This window comes from Limanda limanda, chromosome 18 (assembly GCF_963576545.1).
Source record: "Limanda limanda chromosome 18, fLimLim1.1, whole genome shotgun sequence".
NCBI classification, from domain to species: Eukaryota; Metazoa; Chordata; class Actinopteri; order Pleuronectiformes; family Pleuronectidae; genus Limanda; species Limanda limanda.
The window spans coordinates 23,038,188-23,061,156 of NC_083653.1; the positions used below are offsets into that span (position 1 = coordinate 23,038,188).

Sequence of the window (22,969 nt, forward strand, 5' to 3'; positions counted from 1 at the left end):
ACTTGGAGTAGAGGAGACATTTCCACTGGTTGTCCATCAGGATAGAGGGAGAGAGTATTCCCATCCACAAAACAAAAAGGAGTAACCCAAGGCAGGAATTCAGGAAGAATGTTGATATGGTACAAGGAAAACCTTGGGCACTCAATAAAATACATTTAAAAAAGGTGAATTTTCCAATATGCTCAAACAAAATGAAAGGTCATCTCAACAGAAAAGACAACCCATCAGAATCCCCTTATTATAATGAAAACTGTTTCTCCCCTTTGAAGAGTTGATCTATCACCCAGAGGTGGGAAAAAGTAATTGTTTGTCAAGTGATAAGTAAGTCTCAATTCCAAACAATGAATTATTGAGTCAAGTACCAAGTAAAGAAGAACTCCCAAGTAAGTCCCAAGTCAAGGATTACTAAGTCCGTGGAGCAGCTCTCTTATCTAGGAATATCACTCAGTCTATAAAATGACAACCCAGAGTTGGACCAAGACGCAGAGCTGCAGTGCTACACATTTCTCTGCAATCCCTCTTGACCAGTCACACAACCACAACCCAATAGGGACTGTGTCTTTCCACCGTCCCATTCAATTTTTTAAATCAAACATTAACAGAGGGAGAATTCTACACAAAAAACTAACACAAATTAACACAACCTCTGCAACAACTCCTAAAACAAAGACTTTTAAATGTGGACTTTTAAACATAGGATCACTGTCATCAAGGCTATTATAGTAAATGAACTAGTCTCAGATCAATTGATTTATTGTCCCTCATTGAAACCTGGCTTCATCCTGATGAATATGTCAGCCTAAATTAATCTCCTCCCCCCACTCATGTAAATACACACATTCCCCGAGAATTTGGCCGAGGAGGTGAGGTTGCTGCTATTTTTAACTCCAGTCTATCAATTAATCCTGGATCTGAACTAAGCTACGACTCATTTGAAAGTCTTTTCGTTAGTCTTCCACACCAATCCAAGAAATACCAAGAGCCAATCAGATTTGCTGTAGTTTACCGTGCTCCAGGGGCTTATTCTGAATTTTTGTCAAACCTAGTCCTAAAAACAGATCAAATCATTATTGTCGGGGACTTTAATATTCATGTTGACAATAATAATGATAGCCTTAGCGTAGCATTTATTTCAGTAGTAGACTCAATTGGTTTCAGTCAGTGTGTACACCAACATACTCATTGTTGTAACAACACCCTTGACCTTGTATTATCATACGGTGTCAAATTTGAACATCTAATAGTACTTCCAGGTAATTCGATTCTATCAGACCATAATTTAATAACTTTTAGCTGTAGCTATATTTATGAAAATAATTCCATTTACATTTATCCCGTATTATCCGTCGATATAACCCACAAATTCTTTAAAAACCCTAGCTCCACTGAGATTGATCATCTTGTTGATGATCAATCTCAAACTCTGTAAAGTCATTACGCTTAACATTAGACTCAATAGCGCCTCTAAAAAAGAAACCTGTAAACATAGTGTTAAGTATATGAGAAGGCCCTCCACAAAGCAAGAGCTGCCTACTGCTCCACACTAATAGAAGAAAATAAAAGCACATTAGCCAGGCTGACAGAGAGTCACACCTCCACCTCTCATTATTATGAGATACTAAGTCATAATTATGAGATACAGATTTTCATTTTCTTCATCACAGTGGCGGAAATGGGCCTCCATAATACCAACCACCCATTATAACAATTTAAGGTTGAATTTAATTTACAAACGGAAATGGGCTTCAGTTTAAGTGTCAACAATGGATATATTATGATATCAACGCGTTTTATTTTATAAGTTCAAACCGGAAGCTGCTGCCCTCATTGATGTTGGTGCTGCCGGGTGCGGATGTTAGGTAGCTACGATGTTTAGATTCACAGCATCAACGCACATTTTGATGTAAACAGATGTTTGTGAAAAGAAGTGTCGACATCTATAATTGTGGTGCCAGAAAGTAATTCTTATTCAAAGTGGTAAGCGCTGCTAGCCAAACTGAAATCCGAGCAGAGGGACTGACCAACTGGTGACACTGGGCCAACTCAGTCCAATGCAGTGAGCGTTTCCGTTGTCAGCTTTCTCTTCGGTTGCGGGCATGCTGGTTCCAGGCCGAGGCTCTGTAATGGTGGGAGACAGCGGTGTCTGTCAATAACCGACATTAACGATATTTAGAAACGACTAGTGTCTGCTTCGAGTAGCGACATGAACACACATCTCGGAAGGAATGGTTTGATCGGGCTTGCTGTTGGAGCTACTGCCAGTTTGGGTTTGATTGCCCTCATAATTTACAGAGAGGTCAGTAAGAGAAGATTCCAGAGACTGGTGCTGGATGCCCGTCCATCCCGCCGACTGTTTGACGGGGCTGGACCAGCGCTGCTGCAGGAGACACTGGAAGCTCAGGGTGGGTTACCTGGAACTGGCATGCACATAAGGCAGGCACCTAACATGTCTTATGGTAATATTGTCTACATTTTTCTCCCACCAATCTAGTTTAAATACCCCATATCACAGCTAAAACAGAACTTGATAATTGTTGCAAATTAGACAGTTCTTTGACATTCATATCCTGGCACTCAACTCAGTACATAGTTGAAGCACCTTTGGAAGTAAAATTGCATAAAAATATGTGAAGAGGTCTGATTGCAGTGTTAGTGTATGACGTCCATGATACAATTTTTAGTCTGCTCTGCCGCCCCAACAACCTGGACAAACAGGACAAAATAGAGGGATTTACATGTTAAGAGAGTGGGAGAAAGCTTAGAGATTTTAGGTATAGAGGTGCCTGTTGGGACAGACAGGACTAAATGACTAATAATACCAAACCCATATGAAAAACTTATCCTCTTCTAGAGGAGAAGACTCAGCAGCAGGCTCTGGCAGCGGTGGAGGCAGTGGTACGGGGTTTGTCCCCAGAGCAACAACTACAGCTCAGGAACCAGCTGGACCAGGTGCTGAGCTGCGTAGATTCACTGCGCTCAGAAGTGGCTGAGCTGAGGGGCGGCCTGCAGGACATCGCCGTGCAAATCATCCAGGATGTCAAGTAAGTGACAGTGTCATGAGCTTTACTGAGTCTATGCTGGTGTGCCTCCCATAGTGTACCAAATAGTAATTATAGCCAGGACATTAAAATTAAATATTATGGGTTCAAATCTACATATCCACAGTAGTTTAATTTAAAGCATTAGAGTACCTTCTACGATCGCCTTTGATAAAGGGTGCTATTATTATTATTATGATTATTAATTAAAAAAAAATGTTAGTGTTTCGGAGTATTTTCTTATTTTTGTCATGTGTTTACATTGAAATAACAATCGTGCGTTTACTTGTATGTGGATGATATACTGTATTCATTGAAGGTCTCTTCAGGTTTTTTAAATTTTTTTAAGAGAAAGGTTGCAACAACAGTTGGAATTATCCAGACAGTGAAGACCAAAAAGGATCGAAGAAAACTACCACAAAAACCACATCACCCATTGAAGTCTATGTATTATAATCATCATGTATGTTCAAATACAAATTGTGCTAAAGTAGATAGCATCAGTCATTCATATTCATTTATTCAAGGAATGGGCCTCATACTTGATTAAATAGATCTTCACTCCCAACTCTAAGGTAGAACATGTGCTGTGGTATTCCTGGCCCAGTCATTCTTTCGTATTTGAGTCTTTTAGTAAGTACAGGTATGTTCTTTAATACCGGCAGAAACATATAGTGTAAGTTGGTCAAACAATTTGGTTTCTTTTCTGTGGAAGCTTACTTTGTATGAAATTGAAAAGTAAAAGAAATATTTGGCCTCGGAGGGTTGTGTTGTTGTGGAATGTATTCAATCTACTATTTTGTTGATTTCTCTTTTTTCTTACACCATGCACCATGTCCCCAATAATACATAGCATAAATGAACAAATTCAGTGAAATAAAAACAACTGTGATGCAGGAAACCATCAGAAACACCAAAATTATAATTGAAATGAAAAAAAGCACTCTATTCTGATGGTAAATTGAACTGTAGACAGAAAGTAATGGACCTAGAGACCGGAGACACTTGTTAAGAAAGGCTGTATGCATTTGCGTGTAAACTAGCTAATGCAGAATGAAATCACAGTAACTGTACAACACCGTACCAACTGAGTAAGTTTTTGGTTCTTTGGATGCTCTAGCAACTACATTTTGCACATTCAGAGAACAAAATGTTAAATGAGGGTAATGTATGAAGCATAAGAGTTATTCTTCTAAATGAGGTTGGGTCCCCACATGGAGGTTGTTGAAATTGTTTGACTGATGTGCATGGATTTTCCTTCTGCTCCTTCACATTTAGAAAGGGAGTGGAGGACAGTCAGCGAGTACGTAGGCGCCGTCATGTTGTCCACAGAGACCGCAATGATTCCACCAGTTCCAGCTCCATCTATTTCACTGCCAGCCAGGGCATGGCCAGTGCATATGAAGAAACCAGCGAAGGAGGGTATGTCATGGGTTGGTGATGCTTTTGTTTTGTCATATTCTTGATCTTGTGGACATTTTTAAAAGGCTTTTTAACTAGTTTAATCAGCTAATGCTTGTAAGACAATTGCTGACAGTTAGGATGTGTCATGTGCTAATAATAGGTAAGTAAGTAGTAGCATTAATTCCTACAGAGTTTAGCATAAACATGGTGCTGTGATTAAAAAAATGCAGGTGCTTCTTTTGTAGGAGTCAGTGGTTTCCTGTACAGAGTAGATACAAAAATACAATCCAGGATTGAATAATGGATTACTTCTCAGCCACAGTGGCCTCCTAATCCAACATCCTGAGACAAAAAAGCAGCTTAAGACACACTTAATTAGATGATAATAGTTTCCTCGTACCATGCACCTGGTAGACCATAAGTGCCTATGAGCATTCAATAGAAATTGTTTCAAGTTGTATTTGGTACATTTTTGTACTAATGTACTTCCTGGTGTGAGGGGCCGGCCAAATGAAAGTGAATGAGGGTTCTTAAAGGGACTCTCACCTTTGTTGCATTTTTACACTTTTTTTGGATAAGGTTAAATTGGTATTAATAAGGTAATGACACTCTAAAATGCAAGACAGACCCACCAGGAGTAAAAACAAACAATTATTTCACTCTCATAATATTTAGTGAAAACTTCAACCAATAAAATTCTTCGGACCGAAGGACCTTATTGGCCGACAGACCTGTCTGTTTGCTGCATGGACATGCAGGTTTTCCGTCTGCTTCTTGTGGCGCATTCGGGCCCGCGTCATCAAGGCATAAATGTATATAACTTACCGGTGCTTCTGAATCCGAATCCATTGCTTTGGTAAACAAAAACTCACGTGCGTGCGCGGAGGCAGTAGGTTGTAAGTCTGCTTGTAAATAAAGTTTCTTCAAAAAAATAAAAACACCGGGATGGTTGTAAGTCTGCTTGTGTAAATAAAGTTTCTTAAATAAAACACCCCGGATGGGAACGAGGGGGTGGGGCATTGGAGGAAGGCGGGATGATTTGAATGTGCTGTAATTCTCAAATGCAACAAAGGTGAGAGTCCCTTTTAAAGGGCTATTTCACTGAAAAAGGAAAATTCACAAATTTTTCAGTAGATAATGAGTGAATTTCCATGTTTAGAATTTGTCGGTCAAAGGTCAAGGTCATTGTGACCTCACAATAACATCTGCCTTGTTAATGCAAATCTCCGCCTTGAGGGAATCCTTTCACATTTGGCACAAACATTCACTTGGAGTGGGATTTGAATTTGGTAGCCAATTTCAAGCTCATAATGGCCCCTCAAAGTATGTTGAATTCTTTAAATGGGATATCTTAAGATCAGCTTGAGGAAAATGTCTTCAAATTTGGTACATTCACTTGGACTCAAAGATGAATTGATTCGATTTTGGTGCCTGGAGGTCGAGGTCACAGTGACCTCTCGTTCCTGTGAATGTGATATGCACTATATGTACCATGGTATTGGGACACCTACACACCTAGAGGAGCTTTTATGACGTACCATTCTAAATCCATAGGAATTAATGCTGAATTGGAAGCCCTTTTACAGCTGTAACAGCTTCCACTCTTCTGGTAAGGCTTTTACAAGATTTTGGAGTGTGTTAATGTAAAGTTTTGCCACTTCATCAAGAAGAGCTTTTGTGAGGTCAGACACCAGAGAAAAGGCCTGGCTGGTAATTTCCGTTCTAATTCATCCCAAAGCTGTTTGATGGGGTTGAGGTCAGGGCTCTGTGTGGGCCAGTCAAGTTCTTCCACACCAAACTCACCATACCATACCTTTTGTGAACCTTGCTTTTTGCACTGGGGCAGAGTCATGCTAGAACAGAAAAGAGCCTTCCCCAAACTGTTCCCACAAAGTTGGAGGCATGTCTTGGTAAATTGAAGCATTAAAGTGGAATTGAAACACTTAATGTATTTAGCATAATTTAAAAGAAGATTTGTACTTTCTTGATTCTTGTTGTTCTGGGTTTGTACCCTCATGGTTGAATGCACTTATTGTATTGTATTGTATTGTCGCTTTGGATAAAAGCGTCAGCTAAATTAAATGTAATGTTATGTAATGTCATATTCTGCTAGCACTTGATGTGACGTTGTGCTGTTGGTTGAAGTGCAAGTCCTGCATTAGCGAACTACTGGCAGCACTAATAATGGCAGAATAATTTAAAAACATGGAGCTCCAAACTCGTCGGTTACCGTAAATGAAACGGAAGAATCCTCGCGTTAGCCGTAATGCTAGGGTTTGTACTGAGCAAATCATACAAGAAGGCTATGTGGAGGAGAGGGTTTTTTATGTCCGGTGTATTGGTGGTCGGACTAACAAGCTGAATTCCATATGTGTTTCACTTTTCCTCTTATAAGGTAATCTGTACAGACCGCCCGACGCATTGTGCTACCAAAGACGTAGCTGCACGCTGTAGGGAAAGAGCTCAGCGTCACACACAAGGCAGAGCAGAGAAAGGTACTAACTTACTGTAAACAAGCTCACTGATTGGCCACGTAGCTTTAGACTCATCTGCTTGAAGGTCCACTACACTTCTCATATCTTCAATTCCAGGGTACAGTTAACCATCAGTATATGTCAAGACAGACATTGCACTATCCATAATTCTTAGACTTAATCAGTGGTGAGAGAAGCACTCAGATCTTCAAACATGTTGTAAAGCAATACCAGTGTTAAAATACTCAGTTGTAAGTAAAAGTCAGCATACAAAAGTACAAAGGTATTGGAATCAGAATTATTCTTAAAGTACAGGAAATGTACTTATTTTTCAGAAAGACCCCTTTCAGAATCATATATATTACAGGAATATAATTACTTATGCATTAACAATAATTGTATGTTGCTGGAGTCAATATTAATTACCTTATGTACTACTGATTAAATATATCAATTTATCAGTAAACCTATCTTTTGATCTGAATATGACATTTAAAAGTAGTTTTATTTAGTTTTAGCCAATTACCCAATATAAAATAAACGTACTGGAGTACAAATATTACATTGCAAATATTACATTGCATAAACCACACACAGGAATACATCGTTAACTGTTAAAAGCCTGTCAGAGTGATTATACACAAATATACATTACATTACATTTAGCTGACGCTTTTATCCAAAGCGACTTACAGTAAGTGCATTCAACCATGAGGGTACAAACCCAGAACAACAAGAAACAAGAAAGTACTATTTCTTCAAAAAAGCAAAACTACAAAGTGCTATAAGTAAGTGCCATTTAAGTGCTACTAAATTGTTAGTTTAAAATTGTATTCAAGGCATAGTCGGAAGAGGTGTGTTTTTAGTTTAGTTATACAAATTTTTAAAATGTTATGTAACACAAGACAAACAATAATGCAACATACCAAACAAGTTAGTTTAACTTGAAGAAGCTTTTTGTTTAACTAAGTCTGTAACTACCAATCAATCAATCAAATTGTATTTGTATAGCCCATATTATTTTTTTAGCAATTTGGTTGAATTAACATTTAAAACTAGCCTGGGTGCCAGACGAACTTAGCCCCGCCCACAACATTTGTTGTTCGGGAAGTTCGGTCTGGAGTCGCTCCGTTGGGGAGAAACTATGCCCGATCAGGAGCTGATCGGATCCAATCAAATCGTCAGGGCGGGCTTTATACGATGATTGACAAATGATCTACAGTGACGTAATCAACCACGTCACCAGAGAGCGCTGCCTGCAGAGCTGAGACATAAACATATATAGTGTTTATATCTATGAGCTGAGATGTGTCGATGCTGCCATCGAGTCTGTTTCAGAGACATCGACAGCGCATTCATTTTGAAAGAGGAACAGAGGAACACGATCAAGGCATTTGTAGATCGAACAGATGTTTTGCAGTTCTTCCTACGGGATTCATAAAAAGTTTAATTTATCAGCTGGCCCCGATGCTGCAGCCACACAAGCAGTCATATAAATAAAAAGAGAGTGTGGGGGGGGGGGGACATATGAGACAAAAAGACACACATGTTGGGACGCTGTTAATGTTGGAGCAACAAGGAAGTGTATGCTTGAAAAAAACGATTAGCTGTCGTTTCTCCTCCTCGCTGTTCTCCTGCAGAGCCATGACAGCGAAGCTCTGCAGCGCAGCTGGCGGATCAGCAGCTCCGTGGAGTTCTGGTAGCGACGGATCTCTCTCAGAGCCTCGGGACTGGCGGGTCGCGGTCCCGGGCCGGTAGCGAGGCTCTGAGAGAGAGATCCTTCGCGGGCTTCTTAACGCCGCCGGCGGCCGGGGCTCTCACGAGCAGCCCTGCTTCCTGGGGGCTTTGCCTCCGGTGGATATACGAGCGGCATTTCTATTTATTTATTTAGAGAGTGAATAAACTTCTGAAACACACAACTGACAACAACTATGCGTCGCTTGACATACGTCACATATTACGTTGCTCTGATTGGTTGTAGGTCTATCCAATTGCGCGAAGAGGCATCTGGTTTCCTGGTTCAGTTGAAACACGCCCCATAATCACAGCCCAATGGAGCGGTCTCAGACTCATATTCTGACTAGAATAATGAGTATGACAACGTCAGGCTAATTTAAAACATCAATAATATTCACAAATCACAATATGTCTCATAGGGCTTTAACAAGGTGTGACATCCTCTGCCCTTAACCCTCAACAAGAGTAAGGAAAAACTAAACTTAACACGGTAAAAAGAAGGTAGAAACGTCAGAGAGAGCCTGTGAGAGATCCCTCTCCCAGGATGGACAGAAGTGCAATAGATGTCTAGTGTAAAGGAGAATATCAGAAAGATAAGGGTATTTGCAGCATTGATTACAATAAACTCTTTGTAGCATAATGGAAGGTCAATGAATTGATGGATTATTGTTAGTAATGGTCGAGTATCTGAGAGGAAATATTATATATCAAGTAGGGCTGCTCGATTATGGAAAAAATCATAATCACGATTATTTTGGACAAAAAAGAAATCACGATTATTCAAACGATTATTAATATGTGCCCTTATTTTTTTTTTTGTAAATGACTAACCGGAAGTACCAGTCACTTCCGGTTCCGCTTAACACCGATTACGCCTGCGTGTCTTATTCCTCCGTGAAACCATGCAGGATATTGGTGCCTGGTTATTCAAACCCTTAATGATGGCAACATTAACACTCTCCATAAAAACACTTTGTAACTGAGAACTTTGAAATTTCCTCTCATGCCCCCATCTGCCCCCCCCCCCCCCCCACGACAAGCACACACAGAGAGAGAGAGAGAAAGATAGTGGTGGGGGGGGGCTATGAGGACCATCATCATTTACCCCCGAACCCCGACATTGAACGGGTTCCATACAACAAAAAGGGGAGAATCGCGAGCTGACCCGCGCGGGTCCCATGTGAACAGCCGGCGGCTGCGCGCTGTAGAGTGGACGCTGCGCGGCCGCTACACTGTGTGGTGCTGCTGCTCGTCGGATTTGAAGAATACGACTTGTTCCCATACAACATAATTTTTCTACACTTTTTGTGGATCAGACGGGGCTGCCCTCCCTCTCCCATTTTCCACTCGCACTGTTTTTTAAATTCCTCCGGTCCCCACACACACAACTCGCCTCCTTCACTTCACAGCTGCTTGAGAGCAAATGCCAGTCAGCGGGGCCGCGTTGAATGCTTTAGGGGATGAACTGTAATGCGAATGCGCGTCTCTGTAGAAAAAATGCCAAATAATCTTTTCATCTAGATTATAGTAGTTTGGAGATCGTAATCACGATTATATTTTGATTAATTGAGCAGCCCTAATATCAAGCAGTCTTCTTGTAATCATAGTCCATGGTCAGCAGCCACCATAATCATGATCCACCATCAAGATCGGATGCCACTTTAGTCCACAGTCATTCTCCACATCAGCATCCACCATCAGTTGGCGCCTCAATTATGTTCCACCACCATTATAAGATGCTAGCACGATACAGGATCCACCATTATTATCACTATCAGCCAGCACGATACAGAATCTGCCATACAGGATCCACCATTACGATCACAAGCTCTGATACGCGATCCCCAGATCAGTGACGCGGTTGCGGTCATATGGCCTAAGACAAGCCTGGACCGGCTCTAACTATAAGCTTTATCGTAAAGGAAGGTTTTAAGCCATCTCTTAAACATACAGATGGTGTCTGAGGAGAGGAGCTTGATGGCTGAAAGCTCTGGCACCAACACCGGTCAAAGGACGTATGTTTCAAACAAGAGATTCCACACTGATGACGCCGCTAGCTTGTTAACATGAGGGCCTACTAGCATTAGTTTAAGGTTAAACAAAGCGGCTTAATCACCTTAATCAGTGTCATACTTAGGGAAATAGCCTCCAAAACGTGTTTTTCAAAGTATAAGAGAAGCATCACATTGAGTATAAGCTCAGGTACAGGACCCACTGGCCGTAGCTGCCTAATGGTAGTCCTGCTAGCAAACAGTCGATGTCGCTAGCCTGCTAATTAACATAAATAATGTTAGCTTACAAACTGAGAATGTAAAGGCCGATATTAAGGTTATTTTAAATGGTGACTTGGAGAAGAACGTTGTTTCGATGTTTCAAACACTCTCTTTCCAGTTTTACATGCTAGCTAAGCTAGCGATGTTTTGAGCTAGTTAGATTACCTGCTGTTGATGGGGCGCTCCAGGGTCTCTGCATGGACTTCACGTAGGGAGATAGTAGTCCCCTCCAATACGTCCCTCTCACAACAGAGGATCAGGAAAGTCCTAGCCAGGGTAATGCATGGAAGACACCAAGCATGTGATGCGAATCTGCCATGTTGCAACAGGTTGACTCGCTTGTGGTCGGCATTGCGGTACATTTTGTGTTGCTCACCCTCTCTGTACTGCTCCTCCAAGTTAAATAGAGTTGTTTTCTGCACTCTCCCTCCTCCTGGCTCGAATGCATACGCCATCAGGTTTCAACATATCTCCTCAAAATCTCTCTGTCTCGTCTTCTGCCATAATTTTCACTAATAATCGGTCGTAACATCCTATCTCTGCTGTTGTCATAATGCCGTCTCTCCAACCAACTAAATTACTTCACACTTACGTACGTACAGACGGGTTCAAGTCCTTTTTAAGGGGGGCCTAGTCAAACCAATGGCAATGGGACACAATTTTGTCCATAAAGAATATCAGGACTGCCTGTCGGGAATTACATTACATCTGGCAAAATTCAGGTCACGGTCACTTGAATAAGAGGTAGAGCGGTCTTCCAACCAGAAGGTCGGCTGTTTGATCCCAGTCTTTTCCATCTGCATGCCGAATGTCAATGGGCAAGATGCTGAACCCCAAATTGCAAAGTGCTGCTAACAGATGCAGGGTATGACTGTGTGTGTGAATGGGTGAAGGGCAAACTGTACTGTAAAGAACTTTGAGTAGTCATCAAGACTAGAAAAACTCTATATAAATACAAACCATTTACCAATTTAAATGTAATACCTCAGGAACACCTCAAGAGAATTATTTCAAATTTGGAACAAATATTCACTCAGTCTCATGGATTATTTGATCCAGATTTTGGTGATCAAAGGTCACAGTGGCATCAGAAATCATTTGTTGAAGTTGTGTGACCATTATAATTAATCTCTGTCTGACTTTTTGTTATGAAAATGGTTAGAGTGATATTTAAAGACATAAATATGTGATTAATGATAGCAGCAACAGTTCATGCACTGTATGAATGTGTGTGTGAATGGGTGAATGGCAAAACTGTAATGTAAAAGGAATTTTAATGGTCAAGAATACTAAAATCTCATGATTTAAATACAGAACAATTACCAATATTCATAAAAATAATAAAAAAAAGTTGTCATCTCGATCCTGCAGCTCTGGAGTCCTATACCTGCAGAATATGACACAGAGAGAGAGAGAAACAATGGGAGGGGAAAACAAAACGGGAATAGAGACCGAGAGGGAGAGTCAGTGCATGATTTAGTGGTCAAAAGTCATTGTGATCTAATATGAATCTGGGGGAAAAAATTATGTAAATTGAAACTGCACTGGTTGGCGGAGCTGTACAACCGCACTGCTGTAGTTAAGAGTATACATTGTTCACGTAAGTAATCTCCAAAGAACATGCTTGATTTGCATTGTGTTTTCTTTTATTATTTTACACGTCCATAATATTGATCTAGGAGACATTATCTATAAACCTGGACAAATCAAACAAATTACCATTTAGAACTTATTTTAATTTTTTTTAGCAATTTGGGAGAATTAACATTTAAAACACCAATAATATTCACAAATCAATGCTCTGTTGTGTGAAACTGCGGTTTCTTGAATATATTTGCAACCTTTTCCCTGCTAAATAAATCCTACATAAATAACAGATGATTCTCAATATATGTCCCAGTTACTCCACAGCATATGCTGAGTCAGACTACACAGACCGGGACACAGACAGAGAGGAGCAGGACCCTGAGAAGGAGCCTGAGCAGGAGTCTGAGGAGGATGAAGACGGGAGCTGTGCTACAGTCATCACGCTCCGCCAGGAAGATTCCCAGGAAGAGGAGGTGGATGGATGTAGAGAGCTGGAGGAGGAGGAGGAAGATTATCAGGGTAGGCCACAGCTGGCGTCTGAAGTTCCCAGTGGGGAGCTGGCTCTCCTTCTGGCACAGAGTGACATCCTCCACACAGGAGATGCCAGTTTAAAGGCAGAGGGCTTTCGACTCCTGCTGGACAACAGAGCAGAGGTCAGTAACAGGACACTGACTTATTGTTTACATGATGGTTAACTAGTGCTGAAGCTAATAACAGAAAAAAGTTTATTTGTGTGGAAATTGTCAGGTTCAGTGACTATAAACTACTTAACAAATCACAACATACCGTTATCTCAGGGCTAAAGATTAGGGTTGAGATCTTACAATTCAGAAACACAACAGTTCCCACAAAGAGCAAACACTTTAGTGACAGTGGAGAGAAAAAACTGGAAGTGGAAGCAACCTTGACCAGACTTGGGGTGAGTGGCCATCTGCCTCGTACGGGATAAGAGGCAAGAAATTGATGGAGAGGCAAAAGAGAAAGGAGGGTTGCTGTTGTGTTTAAGCCAGTCAGACTGGTTGTACATTGACAGTAATAGTAACAGAAAATGTAACAGCATTTCTCACAGAAGTAATTCAATCTATGGTGGTAAAAGGGGTGCATTTTTATGTGCATGAAGGCAAATAGCGCTTCAAACATCACGATTAGAGATTAGAGATTTATTGTATTATGAGAGGTAAACAAAAATTGGTTCATCATAGCTTTTTTTAGAGATGTCCTGCGAAGGAACTCCGGAGAATTGGGTCTGGACCTTCTCCGCAGTTTACCTTTCACACCTGCACAAAGTTTCTCGCAAAGACACATTCACAACAGCAACAAATCTTCTGCAGGATTCAGGTGAGGGGTGGTACAGCAGGCAGAGGCAGGATGTAATGTATTGATTCCAAAGTGGTGATCAAGTGTTTTTGTTTACAGCATATCGATACCACCGCGTCTTTTTTTACCACAAACTCTCTTGACGTCCTGTACATGTCTGGCAACACATTTCATCTAGAGGGATTTTTCATTTTTGCATCTGTAGCCTGTTAAGCGTCATCATCCCACTACACACGACTCCTCCGTCCATTTGGCGGACTTAATACATAGGAGCCAGGGATCAAACATTTGCTTTTACGCATGCACCTGCTCTGAAGAATCTCTCGATGATCTCCACAGTTCAGTTCATATCGGAAAGCAGTTTAAGAGTCAGATTACAAAATAGTAAGCTGTAGGGCTGTGTAAGACCTGTGGTAAATCCCACCGTTATGGAAGTTTTCTGGAAGCTGGTGAAAGGAGAACTCAGGCAGCAGCTGATGTCTTATGCAGAAGATTTTAATGTAGACTTGATTCATCAAGGAGACCAGAAGGTGAAACAATATACAAACGCTAAGCCAGTAACATGAGCAATTGTCAACCCCAAGTCTGAAGATGTCCTCTACTTGCATCACCCATTCCAACAGCACATCCATGAATGGGTGAGTTGTTGTCACACTCTATTATACATGTAGGTGTTCCCATACTAATGGATAGTTAAATCTAAAGCATGCATACCTTAATCACATTTTGTCCTTACGTCTTATTAAATATGCAAAAGAGTTAAAGTTGGTGAGAGTTGAAGTTGGTGCTTCTGTCTGGCGCATCTGAGTTAGATATGAAAGTCCCTCAACGTAGACACTACAATGTACCGTTGGTTGGCCCTTTATCTATATAACCTGACTTTGGCTACTGCTCAGAGAGAGAAAGGAGTATCGGGTTGAATTAGACAGGAACTACTCCCCTGTACAGATATAATGTGTAATATACATAATATATAGTGGCATATACAGTAATGTGTGAGGATGGTCAAAAAATGTTCAACACCCGCATCAGATAATCTTTGTTCTGTTTTTTCGTTTGAACTGGATTGAAGTGAACTACTGTATATTGGGCTTGTGGGGGACAATGAAACAGACTTACTAAATAGACTGATTGAACTCTGTACGTTGAGACTGTGGGAGACACATGCGCACACACCCTTCTTGTTTACGTAATTTTAAGTCCAACCTGTTCTTCTTCTTTTTACTGTTCCAAATGTTGGTGTTTGAGAAATGTTCTCCTCCTGCTTTTTCTTACGCACCCAATACACCCGCCCCCCATACCTCAAAAACAGAGGTTTGAACTGAATCGTGGATTTGGAGAATTATTACAGACTTAGTGGGCTGCCACAGTCTAGATAAATAATGGGAGAAATTGTAAATATGTTAATAACAGCAGCAATGATGACTGCACTTGTTAATAAAATAAGTTATTATGCCGATGATTATAATGATAAGATCATGTCAAATTAGAAGATTCTGCCACAGGTTGACTTCAATCAAGTTGCACAGCTCAAAGATGACAGAGACAGGAGGTACCTGACCTTTATGTCAAGTGTCATGGTCAAGTGTTTGACTACTATTACTGTATATATAACCCTAACCCCTCTCAAAGTTTGTGTGATGGTTTTCTGATTTGGTGCTTGCAGTATGGAGACAACAGGGAGTTTCTATGGAGACTGGCTCGGGCATACATTGATGTGTATGAGTCCACTGAGGACAAACAAAAGAAGATGATATATGCACAACAAGGTAACTAATTAATACACATGCACACATTTGCGTAACTGCTTACTCAAGAATTGTTTTAACTCACATTTGATTAAGAAAAAAGAGCACATTAGGAAATGATTAACTGCTTGGGGAACCTGCCAAAACACAGTAAACTTACTTAAGAGAAAAGTTTGCATCTTCCAACAGATTTTGGAAATAAACTGAACTGGTGTTGCAGGTCGTATGGAGGCAGAGCTGGCCCTGAAGAAGAATGGCCTTAACGCTGAGTGTCACAAATGGTAAGATGAAAATGAACTTTTCCCTAACATTCTGTTTAAATATTTCTCCCATGAATGACAACATGGTTATATTTTTGTGTCTGAGTTCTTCTGTTTCTGGTTCCAGGTTTGCTGTGCTGACAGGACTCTGCTCCCAGTATGAGGGCATGCATGGCAAGCTGAAGAGCAGCCTCTTACTGAAAGTAATGTCAGTGTTAAGAGGTTTTAGTGGTCAAGACTAAAAAATTGCTTTATAAATTCAGACCATTTTATGTGCAAGCATATTTCCACACCACCAGTGTGTCTGAATTGAACTTAACAGCTGTACAGTAGATGACGTTGAAGTGGGGATGTTGGTCAAACACAGCAGTATGTGTCCATACAGGAAAAGATAGGTTACACATACATGTTATTATCATAACACTTACATAAATGAACCAGAGGAATATGGTTTAATTGCATAAGGTAAATACTAAACAGTATGTTAAACAACAGTATGAAATAACCTAAATGAGCTCTATGGGAATGGTAAGTTAACACAGTAGCATTCTACACAGGCAATGAACATAACAATAGGTAAATATGCACCTACTGTCGTTAATTCACGCTAAACAATCATATGAAGTTAACCAAAACAACACACTGGTAACCTGTCCTTCTGACTCTTGCTCTAACATTGGTTCTTCACCTGCAAACTGCAATTACTTAAGGATCCCTCCACCTTGACACAAACGTTGTCACGCGACTTGACTCCCGCTGGGATGATCACAGACAGTGTTTAGGAGACACTGTAATGACAAACTAGTTTTTGTTCAGTAAAGAGTAAGACTGATTCATAACCAAATCAAATCACCTGTTCATTCAAACACGTAGAAATTCTGTAGTTTCACCTATTTGGTCTACAGGCGACAAATGTTGTAAAGCTTTTTCATTTATCTAAATTGTTTGACCTTGAAGATACCCTAGTAACCTAACCTACGATTTTATAATTTTTTTGGGACAATTAAAACTAATAAATAATGAAACTACACAGCAAACTGGAGTCCCTGCTGACAATGATGGCGACAGCTGTCATCTGAAACTCATATGATTGTATGACACCTTATGATCTTATGATTGAATGACACTTATATTGTGCTAACCATTTTTATCCCATTTCATGTTGAGCTTCTATCCTGTGATTTTTTTTTAGAGAACTTTGGTTTTTTTTTTATACCCAGGAGCATCTGGAACGTGCTATCTGCCTCAGAGATGATGACCCCATGTGTTTCTACCTGCTGGGTAGATGGAGCTATGAGGTGAGATAGAGGGATGTATTGTTGGTGTTATGTTTGACTATGGTCTTACCAAATGCAACTTCATCATCGCACTTTCTTACGGTATAATACCTCTGATGTCAGTGTTTCAAGTGTTTGTGTCTCTGCAGGTAGCCACCCTGGACTGGTTTGAGAGGAAGGCGGCTGCTGCCCTCTACCACAGCCCCCCCTACTCCACTCTGCATGACGCCCTTGAGAACTTCCTCAAGGTATAGGATCACAGACTGCTGCTGCTTTGGTCAAAGGGTGTTTTAACTTAAGTTTCTGTTCTGGTCACATTCAGTGGATAAGTTGAGTTATTAACATTAACAAATTGTAATTTGTCTGAGTGTGTCTTAAACTTGTTCTAGTCTATGTACTGGAATCTCGTTATCTATGGTGTCATATGCAGCACATATAGCAGGACATGTACAGGGACAAGTTCATTGTCTGAGGCCATGAAAGGGTCATTGGCATTGACAGTGCTGTTTATGTGCTGTAATGGATTCTAAATCCTGATTGAAAGCCTTCAAATAGATCATTATATTGCAAATCATCAAACAACTTGTCAGCAACAACATTTTTGTAAGATTTTTAGAAATGAAGAGATTGGTTTGATATGGGTCTATAATTAGCTAAAAAGAAAAAAGGCTGATAGTGGTATAAAGCACACTGGATAAAGGTATTTAAGTTATGTGTTCCCACTACAAATTAACCACTCCAGAATTGTGATCACTCATCCTAAACACTGCACTTTCTAGTGTCCCCAGATATACACCTGTCTTGTTAATGAATAGATAAAATAATCAACAACTTGATTCAACAAAGAATAAGACTATGAGACATAATCTGTTGTCTTTGAGCCGAAGAACGTATATACGTTCCTCGGCATTACAGACATCCCCCAGTTATGATCTTCTCCATAAAGACGTGTCTCCAGCTGGTAAAAACTGAACAATATTACAAAATTTATTTGGAAGAGACCAGAAATATATATGCAAGTAGAAGCAATGTAACATAGGGTATCGATTCAGGGAATCACAATGCTTTTCTTGTGAGAAAAGTATTGTGCTTTTTAAATATCATTTGTTGTATTTTTGCCTTTGATGTTATTACCGTGTAGAGGCACAGGACCTAATGTTCTGTGGCTAGCATTAACCCAGGGACATGGTTGTTATTTACAACACTCAATCAACCTCAATGCAAAGATGAACTTGACCAAGCGTTCAGTGGGTCTTAACTGTTCATCTGCTTTTCAGTGTGTAATGATATTTTATATAGTAAAGTGATTATTAAACAGAATCTTTGTCTTGTGTTATTTGAACAACCAGGCAGAGGAACTCAGTCCAGGTTTCTCAAAGGCCGTGAGACTTTACATTGCAAAGGTAAACAAGCTTGTCAGTGACACTTACACTGTACTTATTCAATTCATGACACAGATTTAAAGGAAATGTGTGATTAATAATCTGTGTATATTATATATGTATATATTCCATTCATTAGCAGTAATTCCATCTTGAGCATTAAAATCCTTTAAAAAAAACTCATTGTCAGTGCAGATGAAGCTTGGATGTTCACTATTCAAATGTAAATAGCCTGTATTAATGTAGCCCATTTCTAGTCCTGATGACCAGTCAAAGCGCTTTACAGTACAGTTTTTCACATTAACACACACATTCATGCATTGCATCTATGTGCAGCACTTTTCTCTATGAGAAGCAGCAATTTGGGGTTCAGTATCTTGCCCAAGGACACTTCAGCATTCGGAAAGGGGAAGACTGGGACAAAATTGCGAATCTTCCTGTTAAAGGACGACTACTCTAACCCCTGAGCCACAGCCACCCAAATGGGTGAGAAATAAAAACAGCACTGCTTGAATGGCACCCAACAAAAGACCAGCACCCTTGCTCCTTTTGTCTGGGACGGTGGGGGCTGGAGGTTGACCTTGGCAGGCAGCTCTATTTCAGATCTGCAGCACCACAATGCGACCTGAAATGGTACTCTGGTCAGCTAAAATAGCCGCTGGTGGAGCTGACTCTGCCATTGGAGGAGGGGTTGGAGGCAGCACATGAAAGGAGCGGGGCAAAATATGCAGACCTGTTTGCAGAGAGCAGGGATAGCTGACTGAATACAAAACTCAGTACGGTGGAGATTTGTTCAATGAGCTTTGTTGGGAGCTCAACAATGTACCTGCTCTGAGATCTAGGGCTAATGGGTAAGGCCAATTGAGAGCGCTCTGAAGTGGCAAAAAAGGCCAGCTTCTGGTTATGGTTAAGAAGTTGGGACAATAATTGGGGAGTCAGGAGCTCCTGAGAAAGCTTAGCTGTGGGTAGTATCAAAGAGATTTCCCTCTTCAATGCCCTGCCACGAGGAGATGTACCGGGATATGGGGCGGTGAATTGATGAATGGTGGTCCCTGGCTTATGATTGTTGGTGGTGCGGCAGGCCCAGAGCCTGAGCAGGTTCTAAAATGGACTTCTAAAAATCAATTCATATACAAAAAGAATTTCAACTTGGATTAAGGTGAAATTCCAGCAAAAACAAGAGCAGATTTTCAAAGGGTTAAAGCAAAGGTATAGGCCAAAATATCAGGCTATATTTTCTTGCCTGTCCTCCACTGCCACATCATCATGTGTGTTACTGTTGTGAAGTCAATGAAACTAATCATCGAATTTTTATGCTCATAGTGTCACAAGGAACTGGGAAACATATCGGAGGCCACGAACTGGACTCAGCTGGCTCTGAGCATGACCACGAACAGTGACAATGTGAGATCACACCTCACCCTCCCAACATCAACCAATCAATAAATAAACAACTAAAATTTTATTTGTATAGCCCATATTCACAAATCAAAATTTGTCTCATTGGGCTTAATAACAGTATTTAAAGGAGTTTGTGACATAATGGAAAAGTGTTTTCAATGTTAAAGTATGTGAACTCTGCATGATCGAGATTGTACTGCATGTACATAGATTCGAGATATTCATCAAAACAGTTTCTACAGTATCATTGAATATTGAAAGTAAATAATACATTTGTCAAATGTGGAGCTAAGGAAGAATATTCAGACTTGTTTGAAGTAAAAACTTTTATTTTTTAATCATCAGACTACAAAGCACTTATTGCACCCAACAATTAATTAGGGCCCAAGAACTTACAGTGCGAGGACCCTATTGTATTTACTCCTTTTATTCTAGCAATGAATCGCACATTTGGTGGCCTAAACATGTGTAGCTTTGGCTGAAATTTTGCCCAAAATTCAGGTCTGAGAAATTTACATGGTTTTCCTGCGTCCCCTAAAGTTGCATGTTTTACCAAAATGAAAATTATAAGCCATATGTATCATTCCCGGATGTACAAAAAAGTTGCGTGGACCTATATTTCAAACACAGGAAGAAGTCAGTAATTCTTGCCGATTCACACAACTCCTCCTAGAGTATTAATCATATGAACTTCAAATTTGGTCAGTGCAATCTCAACACCTTGATGATGAAAAGTTTGAAAAGTGCGTGGAGTTTAAATGTTTCACCGTGAAACAGGAAGTTGTTGTAACTATGTGCGTATCAAACATGTGAAGTTGGATAATGCACAATATTACAACTTCCTGTTTCAAGGTTAAATATTTAAATTCTACGCCATGCCATGCACACGCCCGCTGAAAAAAACTCACTCAGAGAAAAACTTTTCATCATCTACATACCAATATTCAGTCATAGCACACCCTACAGTCAAATATAACTTACATCTTTTATACTGTAATGTACTCCGAGAAGGTTGACACCCAGCTAAAATTAGGTTGGAAGACCCTTTTGAAGGAGGATTAATCAGATCAGTTTCCTATTGAGTTAGTGTAATCTAAACACCTTCAAGATGAAAAGTTGTACTCTTTAAGAGTTCGATGTTTTGCTTTGAAACCGACAGTTCTTCTAACTTGACTATACATTGTCCAATCTTTATCAAACTTTACAAGACCAGATCCAACTGAAATGTGGAATACCCATACAAGATGAAAACATCTTCTGAATGTTGTGCAGCAAATGTTTATGGCCTTTTTGTAAGAACTCATGAAACGACAAAAATGTATTCCCAATATGGGTTTTGCATTAGGTTGTAGCAAAACGGCTCGATAGTGGCTCCTGGAAATTTCATATAAGCAGCACTTGCATGCCGTTTCATCGACATGTATAAAAATCAGTATGTAAACACCACAATAATCAAACTCCTTGAATAAAATTGACAGTATGAAGCCATGCATTGTCCGCTCCTGCAAATATTTAAAAAAAAAACGGACACTTTTTAAACAAAATAATGGATTCGGTCAACAGAAATAGTGGAGTGCTTTTATTTTGAAACGCATACAGAAAGCCTTTATACTTTTCATTTGTGCTTCATAACCTGACTATCCTTTGGTCCCTAAGCAAACACAACTACTCTTACACTGTTTTTTCTTATCATTCTTCCTGTCCGCTGTTGTAAGTGATTTTCCACAGTGAAATTGATGAAGTCAGTCTTATCTAATTTGATTACAACAATTAAACCATTTACCTTATTTTCACAATCATGCATTGCTAACAACAAATACAACACTCCGCTGCATATGTAAAACGTATGTATGTTCGTTTGACATATTTTCATGGGATGGTCTTCACTTCATATGCTGAAACGTAACACAGCCGCAGCACACATAATAGACAATTTCTACTCAATTTCAAGATCTTGTTCTATAAACAACCCCTTATACAAAATTAATTACAAGTTGTGGTAATCATTAGTCTTCCTTTAACAGCATGACTATGGCCATGTAGCCATGAAGTTCCACTAATTGGACTATACATTGTCCAAAATTCGAAAGTCATAGCACCACCTACTAGCAACAGGATGCACACCTCAACAGGATTTTACATTTAACTCCATCATGCCCTGTGCAGATGCATTACATAATAGAAGGCCATGTTAACCAACGACCAGTAACTACACACAGAAGGTGAAAGCTTGCAGCTTTCATTTCTATTTATTGTTGACTTTATTTTTCTTTGTTTTCTAGGACGACGAAACATCCAAACTTGAAGCTCAACTTGTGGTCTTAACTGAGAGAGCAACTTGAACAATTAATTTAGACTGAGGTCTACCAGATGGAGCCTGGCTAGTCCAGCCACCCATCTGTGATCGATCAGTCCGGTGGGCTTTACACAAGGCATTCTTTTTCTTTCCCTTCATTGGTGGATATCTTTGTTATGCGGTCACTGTGAACTTATAAAGTTTTTTGATGTTGATTTATTTCCTGCTGACTTTATTATGCTTCATTGAGTCAGTATTAGTAATTAATACAGATTTGTTTACATCTGATAACTGTCTTTATACCTTAAAGGTCATTGAGGGTTGTTTTATTTTCAGCACCAAAATGTGAATGCAATAGAATTTGTTCCAAGTAGATTCCCACTAGTCAAACACTACAGTTTTCCACTACAGACACAGAATATTTAGTTATATGCGATAGTAAAATTAATTGGAGGTAGGAGTTTTTAATTGAGTAGTCTGGTTGTATCCTAATATTTTTTTTTACATGATTTCCTGAAGTGAAAGTACAGGTGCAGTATTTAATTAAGTCATCAGTTATCATCTAACATCACTTTAATAGTACTGTGTTTTCTATTCCCTGGAATTTACTCTTTTGATAATACATGTGCTGTGAGTTAACAAGGGATATCAGAAGTGATCCTCTTCACAGTTAATGAATGAAAAATGTTGCATGCAATTCGGTGACACACATTTAATAAACTTCTGTTTTCAAATTTTTGTCTTTAAGTTTTAGTTGTGTGTATTGAACCATCGT

General features: G+C 39.8%; 1 protein-coding gene across 3 annotated transcripts; it reads left to right on the top strand.

Moving 5' to 3' along the window:
- The first annotated feature begins 1,842 nt into the window (after positions 1-1,842).
- Positions 1,843-22,928, top strand: rmdn3 (regulator of microtubule dynamics 3). 3 transcript variants are annotated; one of them, XM_061092137.1, is made up of 12 exons: positions 1,843-2,402; positions 2,852-3,041; positions 4,317-4,460; positions 12,827-13,166; positions 15,497-15,599; positions 15,799-15,859; positions 15,966-16,041; positions 17,059-17,136; positions 17,265-17,363; positions 18,465-18,518; positions 19,821-19,901; positions 22,181-22,928. In XM_061092137.1, the coding sequence occupies exons 1-12, from the start codon at positions 2,204-2,206 to the stop codon at positions 22,238-22,240; spliced, it is 1,485 nt and encodes a 494-aa protein (XP_060948120.1). In that variant the 5' UTR covers positions 1,843-2,203; the 3' UTR covers positions 22,241-22,928. The 3 variants fall into 3 exon arrangements, with proteins under 3 accessions (XP_060948120.1, XP_060948122.1, XP_060948121.1); XM_061092138.1 differs by lacking the exon at positions 1,843-2,402 and adding an exon at positions 2,421-2,456; XM_061092139.1 differs by lacking the exons at positions 18,465-18,518; positions 19,821-19,901; positions 22,181-22,928 and having other exon boundaries at positions 15,966-16,046; positions 17,265-17,334.
- Positions 22,929-22,969: the final 41 nt, after the last annotated feature.